The sequence below is a fragment of the Rana temporaria genome, chromosome 4 (assembly GCF_905171775.1).
Source record: "Rana temporaria chromosome 4, aRanTem1.1, whole genome shotgun sequence".
Taxonomy (NCBI): Eukaryota; Metazoa; Chordata; class Amphibia; order Anura; family Ranidae; genus Rana; species Rana temporaria.
The window spans coordinates 121,251,947-121,275,459 of record NC_053492.1 but is presented as its reverse complement, the minus strand read 5'-3'; the positions used below and the strand labels follow the sequence as shown (position 1 = coordinate 121,275,459).

At 45.3% G+C, this 23,513-nt stretch overlaps 1 protein-coding gene across 4 annotated transcripts in view; it reads right to left on the bottom strand.

The window, feature by feature from the left end:
- The window catches only part of ARHGEF4 (Rho guanine nucleotide exchange factor 4), a 259,115-nt gene that overhangs the window by 90,600 nt on the left and 145,002 nt on the right, over nt 1–23,513 (bottom strand). Inside the window, exon 1 of one of the 4 annotated variants that reach the window (XM_040348983.1) lies at nt 10,715–12,022. The exons of the other annotated variants lie outside the window; for them this stretch is intronic. Within the exon in view, the coding sequence (XP_040204917.1) occupies nt 10,715–11,024 (310 nt within the window). The 5' untranslated portion in view covers nt 11,025–12,022. Of the gene's footprint in view, nt 1–10,714; nt 12,023–23,513 lie in introns of those variants that run through there. 4 annotated transcript variants of the gene reach the window in all.

The window sequence follows — 23,513 nt, the reverse complement described above, 5'->3', positions numbered from 1 at the left end:
TTCCCAGCTATAATACCTGGTTCCAGTTTCCAGAGTAGCGAAAGCTGTATCTTAGTGGAGGCACACAGGTTGGGTGCTATGCAGACCGTCACACAGGGAATGTAGTAAGTGTCCAGCCTTTAGAACCACTTTATGCACCTGTGCTGGAGTTGGTGTGTTGAATCACCCCAGCCAGGCATTATGTAGATCACAGCATGGCCAGTGTGCCCTGAATGACGGATAAAGTGAACATGCACAAGTGATGTCAATGGCAACAATATATAAGGATAGCAGCTCTAGAACAGCAAAAGTACTTTGAAGGTAAGGCCCTTGGCTTATGGTTCTGCACAGTCCTATTTACTCCCATGGAAGAGAGTAATAGGTATTGCCAACCTGTCAAACCCGGCAAAGCCTTCCAGCTGCTACAATGTGCACTGACCCTTATGCCCTGTACACACGACCGGTTTTTCCATTGGAATAAATTCGGATGTTTTTTCCGACGAAATTCCGATGGAATTCTGCTCAAGCTGTCTTGCATACACATGGTCACACCAAATTCCGACCGTCAAGAATGTGGTGATGTATAATACTACGACGAGCCAAGAAGTTCCATGCTTCAGAGCATGCGTCAAAATGTTTCCGAGCATGCATGTTTTTTTTCTCCGTCGGAATTCCATACAGGCGAATGGATTTTCCGTCGGAAAAATAGAGAACATGTTCTCTAAGTCCGTCGGAATTTCCGACGGAAAAAGTCAGATGGGGCACACACACGGTCGGAATATCCAATGAAAAGCTCCCATCGGACTTTTTCCATCGGAAATTACGACCGCGTGTACGCGGCATTACAGTTAATAGATGATTGCAATGTGGTTTAGTGTATAAAACGTGATAAATCTTACTAGTGCTACAAAAACTAAAAAAAAACACCATGACACAGCCAATTAGCTACTTCGCTGCCCAACGGTTCAGTAGAACATGTTTGCGAAGTATTCCAAAGAAGGGCTAAATAGTTTCTATTGTAATTTGTAATGAAACCTCCCTGGGATTTATGGAAAAGGGTCAGTGTGTCATTTGTGTGTCATTTTATAATCTTTTAATGACATTGTTTTCTCATGTGTACATCTGCATTCCACTGTGTGTATCAATCCTCCTGACTTTCCTGTATATAAGAATCTGCTGATGTCGGTATAATCATAGAAACAAAAACGAATTGTTCTTAGTTTGCTCAGCTATTTTCTCTGCATTAGGCCTGATGGTACAGTCAAAGCAATTAGGCACCTCCAGGCTTCCAAAGAGCGACTTTACTAATCAGTACTTCCTTTTGGTTCGTCATGAGCTGTATGAGTAAAGCTAGGTATGCACACATCGAAATTCCTGCTCAACTGGTTGAATATTGGTACGTGTGTAGCCCTGTCTGTTCAAGAGGAGCTGCTGGCTTCTGTCAAATAGTCCAGCTGGAAATCCAGCATTTGATCGGGACATGCAGCCAATGGTTGCAGAGCTGATCTGTGTATTCTGTAGGGGGATCCTCACTGTGAAAATACAATAGCGCAGCAGGAGAGATCACTTGTGGGGATGCAGAGATCTACGTTCAACCAGCTGATTGAACGAAAAAAGAAAAAAACTCTGCGTGTGTGCCGTGCTTTAGAGTAGGGCTGTGCAAATTAACTTTTAATTAATCGATTAATCTTAATTTTTTTTGATCGATCAAAATCTTTTTGATCGGTTCTCACCTCTCCGTCGGCTTCTGGGCCTTCAGGGAGTTCCGTCGGAGATCCAGTAACGTCACGTACACCGGCGGGGCTTGCCGTGTTCATCTGAAGGGCTCCTTTGCTGTGCCTTCATATCTGCATGCCGGCGGGACCTTACTATCTGGCACATGCAAGGGCTGTTACACTTCCCTCTATCACAGACCTGGGCAAACTACGGCCCGCGGGCCGTATACGGCCCGGCGGACCTTTTAATCCGGCCCACCCCCGCCGCCGAAACCGCCGCCGCTGCCACGTTAATCACCGCGGCGGGGAACATTAGACAGCGTTCGTTTGAACAGCTGTTTTCCCCGCCGCGCATAGACACTCCCCCTTGGACGGATCTGTCCAATCGCGAGCAAGGGGGAGTCACATAGACACTCCCCCTTGCTCGCGATTGGACAGATCCGTCCAAGGGGGAGTGTCTATGCGCAGCGGGGAAAACAGCTGTTCAAACGAACGCTGTCTAATGTTCCCTGCCGCGGTGATAACAGTAGGCAGGGCCGGTGTAGCAGTAAGATCGGCATCCCAAGAAAATTGGCATCCCTTGTAGCAACTGAGCATGTGCCGATTTCAGTCCATTGAAATCGAGTGCAGAGCTGCTGCACTACAACACAGCTGAGTCAGATTAACTCTGCACGCGCCGAGAGCTATTGCCGAGGAACACTGCATCAGGATGACCGCGGGGGACACAGGCTTGTATAGGCTACCTACGGGGGGGATCAGTCTGTATGTCCAGGGGGGGGGGGGGCAGTCTGTATGTCATGGGGGGGCAGTCTGTATGTCACGGAGGGGGGGGGGGTGCAGCCACTTGTGCCAACACACGCAGCCACTTGTGCCAACACATGCAGCCACTGTGCCACCATAAATTGTCGCCACTGTGCCAATCACACGCAGCCACTGTTCCCAAACACAGCCACTGTGCCAATCACACGCAGCCACTGTGCCAATCACACGCAGCCACTGTTCCCAAACACAGCCACTGTGCCAATCACACGCAGCCACTGTGCCAATCACACGCAGCCACTGTGCCAATCACACGCAGCCACTGTTCCCATCAAACACAGCCACTGTGCCAATCACACGCAGCCACTGTGCAATCAATTGTTGCCACTGTTCCCAAACACAGCCACTGTGCCAATCACATGCAGCCACTGTGCCAATCACACGCAGCCACTGTGCCAATCACACGCAGCCACTGTGCCAATCACACACAGCCACTGTGCCAATCACACGCAGCCACTGTTCCCATCAAACACAGCCACTGTGCCAATCACACGCAGCCACTGTGCAATCAATTGTTGCCACTGTTCCCAAACACAGCCACTGTGCCAATCACATGCAGCCACTGTGCCAATCACATGCAGCCACTGTGCCAATCACACGCAGCCACTGTGCCCATCACACGCAGCCACTGTGCCCATCACACGCAGCCACTGTGCCAATAACACGCAGCCACTGTGCCCATCACACGCAGCCACTGTGCCCATCACACGCAGCCACTGTGCCCATCAAACGCAGCCACTGTGCCATCACATGCAGCCACTGTGCCAACACACGCAGCCACTGTGCCAACACACGCAGTCACTGTGCCATCAATTGTTGCCACTGTGCCCATCACACGCAGCCACTGTGCCATCAATTGTCGCCACTGTGCCCATCAAACGCAACCACTGTGCCATCACATGCAGCCACCGTTTAATCAATTGTTATTGATTAAACAGTGGCTGCCTGTCCCCAGCCTCTGTCCACCTCCTGTGTCATGTCCCCAGCGTCTGTCCCCCTCCTGTGTCATGTCCCCAGCCTCTGTCCCCCTCCTGTGTCATGTCCCCAGCGTCTGTCCCCCTCCTGTGTCATGTCCCCAGCGTCTGTCCCCCTCCTGTGTCATGTCCCCAGCGTCTGTCCCCCTCCTGTGTCATGTCCCCAGCGTCTGTCCCCCTCCTGTGTCATGTCCCCAGCGTCTGTCCCCCTCCTGTGTCATGTCCCCAGCGTCTGTCCCCCTCCTGTGTCATGTCCCCAGCGTCTGTCCCCCTCCTGTGTCATGTCCCCAGCGTCTGTCCCCCTCCTGTGTCATGTCCCCAGCGTCTGTCCCCCTCCTGTGTCATGTCCCCAGCCTCTGTCCCCCTCCTGTGCCATGTCTATAACAAGTACTCGTACCAGTTTTCCAACAATGATATTTACTGCTTTTTATAAAGAAATACAATTGATTTTATGCAGTATTGAGTTTAGCCTTTTGGCCCGGCCCTCCAAAATATTTTTAGTTTCTCATGTGGCCCCATCGAAAAAATAATTGCCCACCCCTGCTCTATCACTTCCCTCCATCACTTCCCTCCATCACTTCCCTCCATCACTCCCCTCCATCACTCCCCTCCATCACTTCCCTCCATCACTTCATTCCATCACTCCCCTCCATCACTCCCCTCCATCACTTCCCTCCATCACTTCCCTCCATCACTTCCCTCCATCACTTCCCTCTATCACTTCCCTCTATCACTTCCCTCCATCACTTCCCTCCATCACTCCCCTCCATCACTTCCCTCCATCACTTCCCTCCATCACTTCCCTCCATCACTCCCCTCCATCACTTCCCTCCATCACTCCCCTCCATCACTTCCCTCCATCACTTCCCTCCATCACTTCCCTCTATCACTTCCCTCTATCACTCCCCTCTATCACTCCCCTCTATCAACCTGGGATTCTACAACCATCCACTGGGAGTTGTGATAGTTCCCTTCATGGGACATCTACATGCCGACGGACTAATGTTAACCTCTCCTCATCTGGATTCAGCAGTGGTATCATTGTACACATTTTTATACCAGTATCATACTTGGCTACATGTTTTTATGACTGCTTTTGGTACCGTTTGGTATTACTCGCACTATTTTTACAGTTTATGTAGCTACATCGATTTTATCTCCAGTGCAATATTTATTTGGTTACCTACTTGAAGACTATAAAAGTTTTAATGCTATTCCAATCGAGCGCTGCCTTTGTGTGTTTTTTGTATCCTGCTATCTATTTTTCCAGTGGTTGGTAGCTGCACTGGGAATCAGCCTGCAAGGAGGAGATCATCTAAAAGTAGTTGGATCTGTATGTGTGTTCTAATTAATCGAAATTAGTCGATTAATCGATTAAAAAAAAAACCGATTAATCGAACAGAAAAATTTTGATGAGTAACAGCCCTACTTTAGAGGAATGAAGCCAATGTGGATTTGTTTTGGTTTGCGCTTATGCTGAGCAAATCGGATGCGATATTACAGTGCCAGGTGCGATTCTAATGTGAATTAATGCGATTTCTGAAGGGATTTGGCATAGCTGGAGACACAATTTGCACCGACCCCACACTAAACCCGCACAGGACTCTTTTTTCACCGGATCCAGTGGCGGTGCGTCCATAAGGGCACATGGGTGTCGTCCCCTCTCTCTATCCACCCCCTTTATCACCAATAGATAGACTCATGCATTGCATGAGTCTATCTATGGCCGCTGCTGACACCCCCTATTCAGGCGTCCAATCATAGGAGACCGAGACAGGGTAAGTTCCGGGCAGATGGTGGGCGGGGAGCACAGTGGCAGCATTCGATTGGCACAGTGACAGCATTTGGGGCGCAGTGGCAGCATTTAATGGGCACAGTGGCAGCATTTAATGGGCACAGTGGCAGCATTTGGGGCACAGTGGCAGTATTTTGGGCACAGTGGCTGCATTTGGAGGGCACAGTGGCTGCGTTTGATGGTACAGTGGCTGCGTTTGGAGGGGCACAGTGGCTGCGTTTGATGGTACAGTGGCTGCGTTTGATGGGCACAGTGGCTGCCTTTGGAGGGCAAAGTGGCTGCATTTGATGGTACAGTGGCTGCATTTGATGGGCACAGTGAGTCTGCAATTGATGTTTTTTTTTTTTCAGCTTGTTTGCGCCCCCCCCAAAATTTTTGAGCACCAGCCGCCACTGACCGGATTAGAAAACGACTTTCATAGCAAATAATGTTTTTTCAGATGACATGTAAATCTATGCTTTTCGTATTGGATCTAATCTGCATAGAATTCTCATCTGTGAAGAGACTTAAATGTGCATTGTACTGCAAGTTACTGCAACACGCTGCTGTACTGTGAATAGAGAGGCCATACCTCCCAACTTTTTGTGAGATGGGAATGAGGGATGGCTGTTAGCAAAAGTATGTAGGCATAGGACACACCCCTTGCCACGCCCCTATAAAGGAGAGTAATACAAAAAGAAAATTAGTTAAACCAACAAATGCTTTTATTTTTATCAGTACAATTCCTTTAGGCTAGGTTCACACATGTCCGAAAGCAGTTTGCAGTCCAGAGTCCGGTGCGGTTTGGTTCATCGGTTCAGATGCGATTCAGGTGCACATTTTTACTTGAATTCGCACCTAAACCACACCCAAAATCGCACAGGGCCCTGTTCAAAAACGGACTGCAGTCACCCCGGACATGTGTGTACCAGCTCAATTGAAAGCCGATGTGGTTCACGTGGTATATGAATCAGGTGTGGTTAAAAATGCATCCGATTGGCATATATGTGAACTGAGCCTTATACTGGTTTTGAAATTTACAAATGTAGCAACTTAGAAATTGGATGAAAGATTTAGCACTAGGATCCACTTTTTGAAAGATAAAAAGTGCATTTTATATAAGGTACATCTATATAAATCAGACCAAAATGGGGGGACAAATGAGCAGGAAAGAGGGACAGAGGGACTTTGTTCCAAATCAGGGACAGTCCCTCGAAATCAGGGACACTTGGGAGCTATGAGAGAGGCTAGCACTGCTCACCTGTCCTTTTAAAAGAGCTTATAGTGTTGTTTTCATATCTATCCAAGGTACTTTCTGTGCCACTCACCCAGACAAGTATGCCAACAGGAAATCCTGACTTCATGCAGATTTTACTTTGCTTGCTCCAGGTCAGGCTACATTCACATGGCTGTTTACCATGGGTAGTTTTGCTGAGTTCAGAGGTAGGTAAACAATTAGCTGCGGCCTGTATGTATGTGGCCAAAACCCAATGGAAACACCGACGCTGGATGAATACTGTCTGTGTCCAGGGTGGGTCAGAGACGCTAATTGTATCTAACCACTCAGATAAGTGGTTGCATGCAATCAGTGGTGGTGCCCGCTATAGATTTGTACAGATTACAAAACTGACAGCTGCCACCGCTGCAGTGCATGTAAGCAGCATTAGCAACCGCCAGCAAGAATTTACTGATTCTTCCCAATGGCCACCCCTGGCCTCAGCTCAACTACTGTGAATGTAGCCTTAGGAAGAAACAATGATAATGTGAAACCAGACAACCAGTCTTTAAAGCAGGGGTCCTCAAACTTTTCAAACAGGGGGCCAGTTCACAGTCCTTCAGACCGTTGGGGGGCCAGACTATCGTTTTAAAAAATAGGAAGAAATTCCTATGCACACATCTTATTTGTAGTGCAAAAAACAGGAAAAACAATGCAATATTTTAATCAACATAAACGTATTAATATTTCAGACTCCCCTCATCACAGAACCCCTCCCCTCCCTATTACAGATACCCCACCCCTCATCACAGAGCCCCCCCCCCCATCACAGACCCCCCTCATCACAGACTCCTCTCCATCACAGATTCCCCCCCATCAAAAAGCCCCTATATCAGGTCCCCCATCACAAAGACCCCCCATAACAGATTCCCCCAAAACAGATCCCCCAAAACAGTTTTTCCTATAACAGATCCCCACATAATAGATCTCCATCATAGACTCCCCCCATCACAGACCCCCCCCATCCCAGATCCCTCATCACAGACTCCCCCATCACAGATCCCCACATAACAGATCCCCATCATAGACTCCCCCATAACAAACTCCCCCATAACAGACTCACCCATAACAAACTCCCCCATAACAGATCCCCCCCCCATCTATATTACTCTGCCGCCCCTTCTATAACATGACAGCACTCTCGCTCCCCTCTGCTACCCTCATTACACAAGACGCGAAGCATGGCAGGTCCTGACAAAGGGCGGGACTTTGCAAGTGAAAGGCAGGTGATTGATTGCTGGGACCGCCCCGCTGCCTAGTAACCAATCACCCGCTTAAATAAAAAAGGTCCCGCTGTTTGTCCAGACCTGTCATGTTTCTCGTCTTGTGTGATAAAGGTAGAAGCGGGAGGGGGGTTGCTGCGATGCTAAAATGGCAGTCTGGGTAAATTACTCTGGCGGGTCGGATCCAGCCAGCGGGCCGTAGTTTGAGGACCCCTGCTTTAAAGTTTAACTAAAAGCAAAACCTTTTTTATTTCATTTTGGATTTTTTGACATCTGGGTCCCATTGGGGAGATTTCCCTTAATTTTCTGTCTCATAGCCAAAACAGGAATTGAGAGGTAACCCATCCAAAGTAAGTGAACCCCAGAATGTCACCAGGATAACCAAAACGAGTGTCCCCATTGGAAGATCACTCCTCTATTCCTGTTCAGATGTCAACTCTAAATTTGGGATTTTATTTTACTGTCACATTTGATGATACTCGTAAACAGAATAATTAGAGAGGGTGAATCTCTCTAATGGGGGCACAGACAGCAATACAAACTGACAGGGGTTCTAATCCACTCTATCCAAAATAAATAAAAAATTGCCTTTAGTTAGTCTTGTTCACACCAGCTCTGTTGTACTGTGTTGCCCAATGCAGGCACAAAATAAAGACTGCTCTAATCTGCCTTGAGTCCTACCAGACAGGAGTCTTTTGTGGCTTCTTGTACCTGGTAGTGCTGGCTAAATTGTGAGCTGCCTGGCGCTCCTTGTAGATTGCAGCCTGATATCATAGGGTGCCCTGCAGTGGTGTGCGCTAAAAAAAGAGGACATTTTGTACTTTTTCTTAGGGTAACATGTTGCGATGCACTACACAGCACAGCAACACATAGCACCGAATAAAAAAAATGAAATGCCATTTTGTTACATTTCAATAAAGTTGATAAAAATGACACATCAACACGGCTCCCTTCTGAGCGCCCACCTGTGGCCGCAGTATAACGCAGCAGCTGGTGAGAATGAGCCCTAAGAAAGATGTCAGAAATGCCATTCCCCATATTTCTCTCACTATAAAGCAGGCCATACACAGTCGAATTTCGAACAAATTTTCTTTTCAAAATCAGAAAGTTCATTTTTTTTGTGATCCGATGATGCCACCATTGATTTTCGAAATGTGGCCGACCAAACCTTCATATTGCCGGGAATATTCGTTTCTCTCCGGGAATATTCTTTTCTCTCCGGGAATATTCTTTTCTCTCCGGGAATATTCGTTTCTCTCCGGGAATATTCTTTTCTCTCCGGGAATTTTTTATTTTCTCTCCGGGAATATTATTTTCTTGCACATGCGCATTTTATTTTCTTTTACATTTATCGCACGATTCTCCCGTCATTGATCAGAAAATCATTTGTTTTTCAAAAAATTTCCAACATGTCGGACTCCTTAAATTTGTTCAAATTTGAAAATCGGCTATTGCTGCAGCCCACTATCGGTGCGGAATTCGTACGAAAATTCTTTGATACGATTTTCGAAAGGAAATTCTTTCGAAATTCGAACCGTGTATGGCCGCCTTTAGTTTCCTTCGGAGACCTATTCTTCCCGTTCTTGTATAGTACAGCCATGATTGCTGACTCGTCTGCACCTGTGAAGATTGGCAGAAGAAGCAGAGAAGAGTCACCTCTGTCACACAATGACATCTTGTCCACTTTCATTACTATAACCAAAGGGAGAAGTGATGGGGAGGTCAGCTGGGGGATGGGTAGCGTGTCTGCTCTGATGATTTGCACTTACTTCTGGCTGATTTGCACTTACTTCTGATGTGTCATCCTCCAAACATTTTATGGCTCTCAAATATACTGAAATACTAATACAAATACTTTAACAACATGCTACTGAAACGCCTCTAATGCCGCGTACACACGATCGGATTTTCCGATGAAAAAAGTGGGATGGACTTGTTTCATCGGAAATTCCGATGGTGTGTGGGTCCCATCGGACTTTTTTCCATCGGAGTAAAAAAATAGAACATGTTTTAAATTCTTCCGATGGAAAAGAAATCAGATGGGAAATTCTGATCGTCTGTGTAGAATTCCGTCAGAGAAAAATCCACGCATGCTCAGAATCAAGTCGACGCATGCTCGGAAGCATTTTTCTAGTGTTTTACGTCGGACAGTTGGAATTTAGTCTGACAGTGTGTATGCAAGACAGCTTGAACGAAATTCTGATGAAAAAATCCATCGGATTTTAGACAATCGGATACTCCGATCCTGTGTACGCGGCATTAGAAATCCATCTTAGGAGTTTATAATAAGCTCCATACTGTTTGCACGACTGATCACTTACACAGACATCCTCGGCGCTGATATACAGCAAACCAGAACAGCGCCGTAACCCAGAGCATCGAACAGAAGCGTACTGAAAAATGATTGACTGTCAGGGGTTACTGCATTTGGCAAATCAATTATACACAGCTTTTTTTTTAAATAGATGATACAGCAATTTGCTAGCATCCAACTTTTTACTGGTATCTAATGCAGAATTGTGTAATCACATTGGCTCCTTAGATGTGTTCTGTTCTGCCGTTATATAACACACACAAAAAAAGGATCTTAATTTTCAGCCATGCAACTGTCATTTTCAAATCTCATCAAACTCAACTGTCACTTTTAAAAAAAAAATAAAGATCCTCACACCGATGTTTTGTAAATTTCACCTAGGATAACTTCCACAAGCCGTATTCTGTTCTTCAATGTTACAATCACAATAACGTTACATCTGAATTTATAAAATGATGTTCTGCTTTAAAAACAAAACAAACAAAATCAGAAAATCCACTTGAGATTGCGAAGGCTAGGTCTAACTCCTCGCCCCTTGCCAGATCTATGCAGCCAGTATTAAATTCTCTGTTGCATCCTCTATAACCCACCGCCCATCATTAAAGTCATGACTTGTAGGACTAGAAGCAATTCTCCTTACCAGAAACAGACTGCAGGCTCTCCAGACTCCAGTATCTAGACAGCAGTCCTCTCATTCCAGCACCACCCCATCCAACACAGCTACTGCTGTCAGAATCTGAGCTAGAGGAAAGCCCTGAGCTCCCACTGCTATTGTGAGGGTTCATTGTAGCACTTGGGCATTGCTGGGTCCTCATCTGGGCACACCGGCTGGCTGTGCAGCTGGAGCAGACAGGGAGCCTCTTGTTGCTTCTCCTAGGCACTTGTACCTGGTAGTGCTGGCTGAATTGTGAGCTGCCTGGCGCTCCTTGTACATTGCAACCTGACATCATAGGGGGCCTCTAGGGGGATTCTCTAATCATCAGCAGAATCATTGCAATACCTCACTTGTTACACATGGCCAAGTGCCACCAGAATATCTTAGCAACTGCTGCCAGTGTACTTAGCTTTAACTTAAGGATGGGCAAGTGAATCATTCTATTATCTGGGAGCGAAATGTGTGAGAGAAGCCCTGCAGAGCCCAATACAATGTCTGTGCCGCGTCCCATTGATGAAACCCTTGGGATGTCGCTGGATTCGAATCCCAGTGTGATTCATCTTGGAATGGGGAGATTTATGTGTCTCTTGAGTGAGAAAGGAATTACATTCTAATTAGTTTCTGCTTATTGATTCTCATTTTCATTGCAGAAAGAGGAAATGCATTGTTCCAGTCCTTACATTTGATTTTCTAAGGTTTAGTTTTAATAAGCTATTATTATTGTTATTATTATTATTATACAGTATTCATAGAGCGCCTGCAATTTACAAAATGTATAATATGCTATATTCTGTTGCTTCAATTTCATTACAGCTACCTATACAAGGCCTGACCACTAGTTATTCTATGTAAAAATACGACTGAATTGATTGGTTTCAGTTAATTTAATTGAATTGCTTAGATTTGATTGGGTGATAATTGGATTGCGTGTTAAAGTAACACTAATAAAATAAATGCTTTTTGAGTATGAATTCTTAATTGTGTAGCACCTGGTAACTTTTCAGAACCGGTGCTAGTGTAAATTCAGAGGGGGTCAGAGAGTTAAGTGACTCTGACCAGGTTAATCTGTTTAAATTTGTAGCCTCTGTCCCAGCTTTGGCTGTGCTGTGGGTTCATGCTGTCATTTCTGGGGTGCTGGTCACACCCCAGGCCGACAGGTGGCAGCAGCGGAGTCAAGGGTTTGGATGCTTCTTCCCGGCAGCCTATCAGGGGGAGTTTTCCTCTATGTGCATTCTGGGGAGGGATATTTATGGGGCAGACGCCATTTTCTTGGGTCTTCTTCCTGTGTGGCGCCCACCTTCAGGGTAGCCATTCCACGGCACCCCGGCAAATGGCCTTCCGGGCCGGGGTGTGCGTGCTATGCAGCGATCCTGGTTCCGGGACCACGTTGGCCCGGAGCATCTGATCTGCTGCTGGGGCTCAGTGAAAGACTGGGTCCCCAATCTGTTGAGGTCCTGAGCTATCCGTCCTGTTGGAGGAAGCTGTCCGGTGGAGAGTCTGCCTGAGGAGTGCCAAGAGAGGCTGTTGTTCCAATAGGGGCCTGACCATCCACCGGGGACCAGGAAAACCGGGTACTGAGAGCCTGGACGTTGGTCGCCTTTCAGTCGAAAACCTAACCAAAACTACCTGAAGGAGATCCGGGTGTTGAATCTAATAGAGAGGATTCTGGACCACTTTGTTTCTTCAACTATTGGGAGGGTCTGTGGCAGAGACTTAGCCCCAAGTTCCGAGTGACATTCTGGCTGCCAGGCTTGTGAGAGAGGCCTGTCCAGGTGCGGCTGGAGTGGCGAAGTAAAGTGTCGTTGGAAGCAGGACTGTTTCCAATCTACATACACCTGAATCTGTTGTTCATCATTTCTGCTAACTATTCACTCTTCACCTTTCTACTGTTTAACCATTTTTACCCGGCTGGGTAATAAAAGCACAGAAAAGACACCTGCTGTGTGGACATTCCATTTACTACAACTCTCATCAAGTACCCTAGACGGCGAGGAAGCAGAGGTAACATGCCACCCAAAACAAACCAGCAGCTCCTTCGGGGGTAGTGCTACAATTTAAAAAAATAAATAAAAAATTTCTGCTGAGATCTGACTTTCTGTTAGATGGGGTTTATACATCCTGGGAAACGAGGAGAAATACAGAATTGAAAAAAATTTAAAATCCTGTTCCTTAAAGCATTATATCCACTTCCCGCCCGGCCTATGGCCGATTTACGTCCGGGAAGTGGTTATGAAATCCTGACAGGACGTTCTAGAACGTCCTGCAGGATTTCATGCCGCGCGCGCCCGTGGGGGCGCGCATCGCGGCGATCGGTGATGCGGGGTGTCAGTCTGACACCCTGCATCTCCGATCTCGGTAAAGAGCCTCCGGCGGAGACTCTTTACCACGTGATCAGCCGTGTCCAACCACGGCTGATCACGATGTAAACGATGTGACAGACGCGAGGAGAGGATAGCCGATCGGCGGCTCTCCTGACAGGGGGGGTTAGCGCTGATTGTTTATCAGCGCAGCCCCCCCTCGGATCGCCACACTGGACCACCAGGGATGCCCACCCTGGAGCACCAGGGTGGGCAAAAAAAAAAAAAAAAAAAAAAAAAAAAAAAAATGACAGAAAAAAAAAAAAAAAAAAAGCATAAAGAAAAAAAAAAAGATGCCAGTCAGTGCCCACAAATGGGCACTGACTGGCAACCTGGCAAAAATCAGTGCTGCCACCCCAGTGTCCATCAGCGCCACCCCAGTGTCCATCAGCGCCACCCCAGTGTCCATCAGTGCCACCCCAGTGCCACCCCACAGTGCCCATCCATGCCCAGTGCCCACCTATCAGTGCCCATCTGTGCCACCCATAAGTATCCATCAGTGCCGCCCATGAGTGCCCATCTGTGCCGCCTATGAGTGCCCAGTGCCGCCCATGAGTGCCCATCAGTGCCGCCTATGTGTGCCCATCAGTGCCGCCTATGTGTGCCCATCAGTGCCACCTATGTGTGCCCATCAGTGCCGCCTATGTGTGCCCATCAGTGCCGCCTATGTGTGCCCATCAGTGTCGCATACCAGCGCCGCCAATCAGTGCCACCTCATCTGTGCCCGTCAGTACTACCTCATCGATGTCCATCAGTGCCATCTCATCGGTGCCCATTAGTGCCGCCATATCAGTGCCCGTAATTGAAAGAGAAAACTTATTTACAAAAAAATTAACAGAAAAAAATAAAAACGTAATTTTTTTTCCAAATTTTCAGCCTTTTTTTAGTTGTTGCGCAAAAAAAAAAATCGCAGAGGTGATCGAATACCACCAAAAGAAAGCTCTATTTGTGGGGAAAAAAGGACGCCAATTTTGTTTGGGTACAGTGTAGCATGACCGCGCAATTGCCATTCAAAGTGCGACAGTGCTGAAAGCTGAAAATTGGCTTGGGCGGGAAGCTGCGTAAGTACCTGGTATGGAAGTGGATATACAGCACCGTGCTTGGACTGTGTAATTTGCCCCCCCCCCCGTATCACCTGAAATACCTGGCTGAGTCTGCCAGTTTCTGCCCTCCCCTCTGTACACTGACCACGATATATCAGGGCTACTGAGCCCTGACACCATGGTCAGAGAACGTGCCTCCGTCATCCGCTCTCTCCTCTGTCCTTCTCTTTGCTCTCCTCCATCCTCTCCCCCCTCCCCTCTCTGACTGTCTGCTCTGTGTCCGTGCCGCCCCCTCCCGTCCTGCTGCCCTAATTAGGGTTATATTATCCTCTTTGTTGTTTCATCTAATGTCCCCCTGTGACTGTGCGTTATTAAAAATGCAGCTATATACCTTGTTTACTGATCGCAGATCGGCAATCACGTGACATGCAGAAGTGGTCATTGATCTGGCAATCACACTATTGGCTGTGGAAGAGTTCTGTATCTCAGCGCGTTTCGGTTAATGCTTCTTCGTGAGAGAGGTGTTTAGGAACAGTGTGTCCACATATAATGGCACTAGCCAGTTTCTGTTTCCTGTAATAAAGACCAGTCACTGCTGTTCCCACTCCTTGTACAGGGTGACTGGTCTTGTCTCCGCCCCCTTTGCTAGCTTTCTGCAGGTAGCCTCTAGTGGGTGGAGACTGCTAGGTCCCTCCCACATCCCTGCTCTCTGTTTACAGCACAGCGATGATGTCACTACTACTTTTACAAGGTAATGTCTGGGTTTCTAAATACATTGAGTGCATTTATATATTTTGTGCCTATTGAAGAATACATTTCTATATTAAAAAGATTGTATGCCCAGAGTTCAGCTTTAACTCCTCAGCCTGATCACCACATGATGCACAAATTTGTTGTTGCACTTGATTTTAAAGGGCTGTGTACAACCAAACCTATAAAGGCCTATAAGCAACTGCTTGCGGGGGAAGCTTAATTAAAGTGGTTGGCAGAATTCCTCTCATTACGTATAAAATCCATGTGTGGGCTAAAGTAACCTGAAAAAGCTTTGGTGAAAAATCTGATTGAATCTGACAAATGAATCTTCCACTTTGGTTGAACAATTATTTTCAAGAGAAAGATTACTTGAAATGGTCATACATGAAAGTTTGAATATTGCCTGTATATATTTAGGGTTGTCCCGATACCACTTTTTTAGGACCGAGTACAAGTACCGATACTTTTTTTCATGTACTCGCCGATACCGAATACCGATACTTTTTTTTTAAATGCAGCCTTGTGTCCCCAAATGCAGCCATGTCCCCAAATCCAGCCATGTCCCCAAATCCAGCCATGTCCCTAAATGCAGCCTTGTCCCTAAATGCAGCCATGTCCCTAAATGCAGCCTTGTGTCCCCAAAGAGAAAGCCAAGATCACCCGTCCAATCCTGGGACGGGTGATCTGTCTATCAAAGTGCCCGGACAAGGGGGAGTGTCTATACATGACAAGGCACAGCGGGGAACACACAGCTATTCAAATGAAAGCTGTTATGTTCCCCGAACACTAATCAACTAGACGGCAGCGGCGGGGGGGCTTGGCTTTCACTTTGGGGAATAGGCAGCAGCAGCTCTCCTCTCCTCCATACCCGAGGACTGCTCTGCTCCGCCCGCTCTCCACCCGCTCTCTGCCCCCTCTCCGCCCGCTCTGGGGGGAAAAAAAGTATCGGGGAAGCATCGGGAGCATTTGCGCGAGTACAGGTACTCGCGCAAATGCTCAGTATCGGTCCCGATACCGATACTAGTATCGGTATCGGGACAACCCTACTGTATACAGTAGAATCTTGATTAACAAGTAATGTGGTAACAAGCATTTTGAAAGACGAGCAACATAAAAAAAAATATTATGACTCGGTTTGCGAGTGTTGTCTCGGAAAATGAGCAGAATTCAAGCTAATGGGGTGTGCAGTATCGCATTTAGCCAGAGGTGCGGGGGTGCTGGTGACACTTGGAATGGTTGGGAGCCGTTCAGAAATACTCTAAATCACTCGGAAATACATGGAAATACTCAGTTCTCAAGTGTTTCTGAGCCTTTCCGAGGGATTCTGAGTTCAGCCGAGCTGTCCCCGAGTATTCCAGAGGCTCTCCAGCACCCCCCCTGGCCAAATGCGGTATTGCATGCAATAGAAGTCGATGCGTAACTAATTATCTTAATTTCCATTGACTTCTATGGGGAAACTCGCTTTGATATGCGAGTGCTTTGGATTACAAGCATTCTCCTGGAACGGATTATGCTCGTAATTCAAGGTTCCGCTGTACACTGTATAAGAGTTATTCTAGATGCTCAGACAGACATATACCAGTAGGCAGAATGGAAAATTATTATTAGTGTTATTATTATTATTATTATTATTATTATTATTATTATAATACAATATTTATATAGCGCCAGCAGCTTGTACAGCGCTTTACAACATAAAGGCAGACAATACAATTACAATAGAATTTAATATAGTAGGAATCAGAGAAATGGATGTAAAGGAAATAAATCACTGCTTTCATCTTCACAGATTATAATGTGAGCACACAACTGGGGGGGGGCTTATTGTCACTACACCCCTCTACAGTAGGTGACATTCATAGACAAAGTATGCTGTCAATTGTTTGAATTATGACTAGGTCATAGAAGTATACCTTCTGGCAGGACAGGTGGATATTGTTTGAAATGAATGCATTGCTTGATTGATTTTAAACATAAAACTGCACACAAGCACGCATACACTTATATTTTTGCACCACAAAAAACAACAAAATCTAATGGCAAGAACAGGCAAAGAAAAAGCAGTGTTGGTATGCGTTGATCAGAAATGTGTGTGGGCTGTATCTCCTTGTTGAAGTCAGAGCCGTGTCCTTGATGGGAGGTTACCTCCTACAGCAGTTTATCTTCCAGATGCCAAGAGGCTATGACTGAGATGAATGCCAGCAATGTAGTATGTAAAGTGTTTCTGTTTTAAGGCTGTATTTTGTTTTGCCAGCCAGTGCAGAGACTCACATTGGTCACCTTGTGATTAATGAGTCCCATTGCAAGCCATTATAAAGGGGATTACAGTTGTTAAAATGCAGTAGCCATAGCCATCCCTAAAGTGATTGTAAACAATCACCTTGTAAAACAACCTGTTCAGTTTAAAATTCAAATGAAAGGCAAAACATTTGTACAGATATAAAAAAAAAAAAAAAAAAAACACTATTAGCTAGATTCAGAAAGTTTTACGCCGGCGTATCAGTAGATACGCCGACGTAACTCTGAATCTGCGCCGTCGTAAGTTTAAAGCGGTGGTTCACCCTAAGTTTTGACTTCTGCTGAATCAAACTGGTAGCCAGAGACAATAAATAATCCGTTGTTGTTTTTTTTTTTCATCTCGATCCTTACCTTTCTAATGCTGCCGTTTGTGTGCTGTCACTCAATAATCCCCGCGGGAGTTGGCGTGAATGTTCCTTTTCCCCCACCGTTATGTCTCCTCGGAGTGAGGCATGAGAATCCCAGGACACGCGCTGTGCTTACGGCGTACGATATTTCGCCGTTCACGTGACTCGGCAAGTGGGTCATGTGACGTGGGCGGCAACAAATTCTCCATTTTAGGAATGGGAACACATTCGCCGTATCCCGGAAGAATACACTGTGGGCTTCAAAGTGCCCAAAGTTAAAATGGAAACGTCCATCGCTTATTTTTATAAAATATCGTTTCCTCGAGAACACTGACTACGCCGGCTAAAGGAGTGGGACACACTGGTAGAGGAGTAATAAAGGTAAGAGCGTTAGAAGAATGGCAAAAAAAAAAAGAGATAATCCGCGGAACCACCGCTTTAAGTGTATTCTCAAACTAAGATACACTTAAACCTAGCTAAGATACAACAGCCTGCGCCGTCATATCTTAGGGTGCAATATTTAGGCTGGCCGCTAGGTGGCGCTTCCGTTAAGTTCGGCGTAGAATATGTAAATGCCTAGATACGCTGATTCACGAACGTACGTGCGCCAGTCGCAGTAAAGATACGCCGTTTACGTAAGGCATTTTCCGGCGTAAAGTTATTCCATCAAATAGCTGGCCTAGTCAATATTAAGTATGGCCGTCGTTCCCGCGTCGAAATTTGAAAATTTTATGTTGTTTGCGTAAGTCGTCCGTAAATGGGGCTGGACGTAATTTACGTTCACGTTAAAACCAATACGTCCTTGCGGCGTACTTTGGAGCAATGCACACTGGGATATGTACACGCCCCCCCATGCTCATTTGAATTAGGCGTGCTTACGCCGGCCCCATTTACGCTACGCCGCCGTAAGTTAGGAGGCAAGTGCTTTGTGAATACAGTACTTGCCTCTCTGACTTAAGGCGGCGTAGCGTAAATACGATACGCTACACCGCCTTAAAGATACGTGCCCCTACCTGAATCCGGCTAACTAAGTACTTTTTTTCCACTTTTTTTATAAGTGATCACATTCCCTCTGTTCTCAGCTGCAGTATGGGTGGGGGAGGAGAAGCAGCAGTACACTGATCTTCCCAGTTAATGGCTGTGCAGCGGGGGGGTTTGACAGGACAAGTCTGATCATTAAAGTGGATGTAAACCCACTTTCATCCTTTCTAAATTACTGCCATAGTGCTGATCTATAAGGATATAGATGCCTCTTGCATGTATCCTTACCTGTCAAATGTCTCCCCTCTGTTATAAGAACTGAAAAACTGCAGATTCTGTGGGTGGAGCTGCTGTCTGGAGCTTGGTGGGTGGAGTCGTGATGTCAGTAGACTCCCCACCCACCTCTACACTCCCCTTGTCAACATGCATTTTTTCCGATGGATTCCTTACACTAAATTCTGCTATGATCACTAACATCCAGTCAAAATCCAGAAAAGTAAGCACATGACTTCAGAAAAGAAGTGGGGGTGAGAATTAAAAAATAATGCCTGTCTCCATGCTAGTGCATGAGATATGTAAATAACCTGTCATTCACAGCAAGAGGGCGGAACGGACTAAGGTTTTTCTCTGGAAGTCCATTTTATTTCACTGAACAATACCACCAAAAGAAAGCTCTATTTGTGGAAAAAAAAAGGACGCCAATTTTGTTTGGGAGCCACGTCGAACGACCGCGCAATTGTCTGTTAAAGCGACGCAGTGCCGAATCGCAAAACCTGGCCGGGTCCTTTAGCTGCCTAAAGGTCCGAGTCTTAAGTGGTTAAAGCCCTGTACACACGATCAGATATCTGATGGAATCTAATCCGATGGATTTTTTCATTGGATATCCAATGAAGATGACTTTCATCAGTCTTGCCTACACACTATCAGTCAAAAATCCGACCGTGCCAAAACGCGGTGACGTAAAACACTACGACGTGCTGAGAAAAATTAAGTTCAATGCTTCCGAGCATGCGTCGACTTGATTCTGAGCATGCGTGGATTTTTCTCCGATGGAGTTCCACACAGACGATCAGATTTTTCTGTCGGTTTTTTATCCATAGGAAAAATTTAAATCATGATCGATTTTTTTTCACTGATGGAAAAACAGTCCATCGGTCTGTTTTCATCGGACAAACTGTGTACACGGCTTTAGAGGAGAGCAGGCTACGTTCCCATTACAGCTAGGGAACAGACCAAGGGGAGCTCCACTGCCTAGTGTGGCCAGTTTTTAACAGAGGGACTTGCAGGAACACCAGGGATTTCATATAAAGGAAGCAATACAAAGAGAACGGGTTCCTCTTTTATCCAAATACATGCTACAGCAGGCACATATCAGGAATTTGAAATGCTGGGGTAACAAACACTTTAAGCTGGCCATGCACTAGTAGATTTTTGAACATACATTTACATGGAAATTCTCAGTACCTTCGATGACTTGACAAATGTCCTTTCAAAGTACTTCTTTGGTTTTAACATTTGATTTTGGAATGAATGCAACTTCCTGAACGATATCCACATACACTATTAGAAATTTGTTCGCTCAAGAAAAAAATTTCCATCCTGCTTTTTCAAACTTTGTCGAAAATTAACGTTAATTTGCCCGCACTAACATTTAGGACATTTGGAGTAATATTTTTAAAATTTAATTTTTAATGAAACTCTACTAATATATAGCTAACTTTACTGAACTGGGGTAAGAATAACAGAGTTACAGTAACACCAGTGCAAATATAAAGACATACTAGGGGACTTGTGGAATGTGTACTGCCTACAGTGCACTTTTTAATTGCCAGACTGCTAGTCAACATGAGTAATCTTCTGGAAATATGGACTGGTAATAATGTGACTGCTAGCAATACAGTATATACAGTCAGCCAAGAGATTAAAGCCAGAAGAGATTACTGGCAGATGTAAGGTTAACCATCTTGAATTTTGGCAGAGCTTTAACCAGGCCAGGAAATGGCCATTCTTAGTGATCATTATAGGCACACATTAATATTCCAATTAGAAAATTTCTCCTGAATGGAATGCAGAATCATTCCCCATTATACTTGATGTTTTCTATGACTGATGCTACTATTGCTGGGCACCCACCTTCAGGGCATGGCCTTCCAGGCCGGGGTGTGCATGCCACGCGGTTTTCCTGGTTCCAGGACCAGGTTGGTCTGGAACATTTAAGCTGTGGCAGGGAGCCCAGTAGTCGACTGGGTTCCCAATCCTGAAGATCCCAAGCGAGATAGCTGTTCGGTGGGGAGTCCATCTGAGGAGAGCCAATGAGAGGCTGGCGATCCAATAGGGTTTAGACAAACCACCGGGGAACAGGGTAGCCAGACACTGAGAGGCTGGTCACCTCTCAGTCGGTACCTGAAAGCTATCTGAAGGAGATCCAGACGCAATTTTACCGAGGAGGATCATCTCTGTATTCACAAACACAGGGAGGGCCTGTGGCAGAGGTCCATTTCAGGAGGGTCTGTGGCAGAGGTTTTTCCTTCAAGTTCGAGTGATACCCTGGCTGCCAGGTCAGTGAGAGTGGGCCTGTCCAGGTATGCTATACCCACTCTGGCTGGAGTGATGAAGAATACAAAGTAGTGTTGGAAGCAGGACTGTTTCCCTATTGTTGCGCCTGAGTCTGCTATTTCCCCTTTTACTTAATCTCTACTCTTCATCACAAGTTTTAATGTTTTTACCCGGCTGGGTAATAAAGAGCACAAAAAAAGACATTCCGTTACTGGTATATGCACCATACACCCCTAGGACGGCGGAAGAGCCACGAGGTAACGTGCCACCCAAAACAAACCAGCAGCTCCTCCGCTATATATTTATATATCTTTATTCATCAGATGGACCCATGATATATCCTCCTAGTACACATTATCCCTCTCTATGGTACTCCCAATTGATCCAATATATCCATCCATACTATGGTTTTATATAACTTTTGTGTATTTCATTTTTGTATTTCATTTTTCAAATATGTATTTTTTATTTTAATGATCATCTTATATACTATGCCTGCTGTTAAAGATCTCCTGAAGAAGCCACCAAATGGTGAAACATGTAGAGACTAATCAGATGTGCACCTCTGTTTGTATATTTCATTGATCTAATATATGAATGTTTTATGTATTTAACAATAACATTTTAACTTATTACATTTCTATTTTTCGGTTTTCTGTGCGCCTTAAAAGTCCCACAAATCTTGTTTCCTTATTATGTACACGTTTACACATTTTTTTTTCCTGCCTCTAAATGACCCTGCTTCTAAATGACCCTGCTTCTAAATGACCCTGCCTCTAAACTCCTCTAAACTCCTACCATGGACACACAGGCTAACATTCAGGGGTGTTTAGAGGCAGGAAAAAAACACCAGACGCCCCTAACAGCCACAGTAAAAATGTGTAGTGTACATGAGGCCTTAGGTTACCTGCTTCCTAGGTCTTGTGCTGAACCTCTTTTATCCTTAGTCAGTTGGCTAGCCTTAGAACAAAACTAACAATATTAAATGTCATAGCCATACAAGGCAAGCCAAGGCCTGGGGATGGAGAGACTGAAATAGATCATTTGTCAAAACACCTAGAGCCACTAACTAGGAGACTGGGGTAGACTATTGACCTACCGTGCCAGCAGATTGGTTCTAGGTGAACACAGAGCGGGAGAAGGAATTATTCCGCCAACAAAGGGACAGCAAGAATTATACACAGGAATGAGTTACTGACCGATAGGGACATGATGTGTAGGAATAGGATGACTCTGGCAACTCTACCATCCTAGACCTAGGCTCCCGACATCGGCAAAGGGCCGCACTTAATATTAATACATTTATACTACAGAAATCTGTAAAACACTACCGAAATGCAGATGATCAGAGATGATCAGGAAATGATCAGAGATGGCAGATGATATGCTACAGCGGATGGTTAAAGACCACGTATGACCAAGCATGCTATAGGAATTTTTAGGATGTGGACATGCAATAGAAGGCAGTAATAGACTGGAGACATGTTACAGGAGACTGCTTGAGACCCCAGCTATTACAGCCTCCTTAAACATCAATGTTTTCACAATTGTGCTTCCTACAGCCTCCTAAAAAATACTAGCAATGCATTACAAAAACATAATAAGGAAAACACAGACTACTATATACAGAGGACCAGGGGGCCACAAAATAAGAGCTAAAGGGCCGCATGTGGCTCCTGGCTCACAGATTGGGAACCAGGGCTCAGTTCTTTGTGAACCTGTATTCTTTATATGCACAGGTCACTCCTCCTAGTAAATATAACTCAATCACTGGATATGATTATAAAACAAACTTGCATATTGTTACAGTGAAACATTATACAAAGTCTATAATTATCATTAAAAAAAAAAAGTTACTGAGTATATAAAAAATAACTATGTACACATGCAAAATAGGTGTGCTTATTACCTTTTTATTATTTTGTATGTGTACATATATTTCCGTCTAAGTATTCTGACTTTTTAGTGTGCAGGTTTTTGTTTTCTTTTACACAAAGCGCAAGTTTATTTTTTACCTTAAAAAATTTTACACCTTAAAAAAAAAAAATTTTTGAACCTGAACTCTAATGCCTAGTACACACGATCATTATTCCCATTGGGAAAACTGCTGTGTTTTCCTTTGGCCGTGTGTATGCTCCTTAGCAGCGTCCCCCCCCCCCCCAGTTTTCCTATGGGAAACACTGCTAGGGAGCATACACATGGCCGGTTTTCCCGACCAAAGTTCTCCTGGCAGTTTTCCTGTCGGGAAAACCGACCGTGTGTACAGGGGAAAAGTATAAATAAAGATTGTGCAGTGACACTGATTATGTGACTTTCGAAGGGCACTTTAATTTTATTATATATCCTACAGATTTAGCCATAGTGATGATACAAACCACAATATTAATAGTAACATGAAATATTATCATCACACACTTTTTATAACAGCAGAATAGTTATTTCTTGCTGT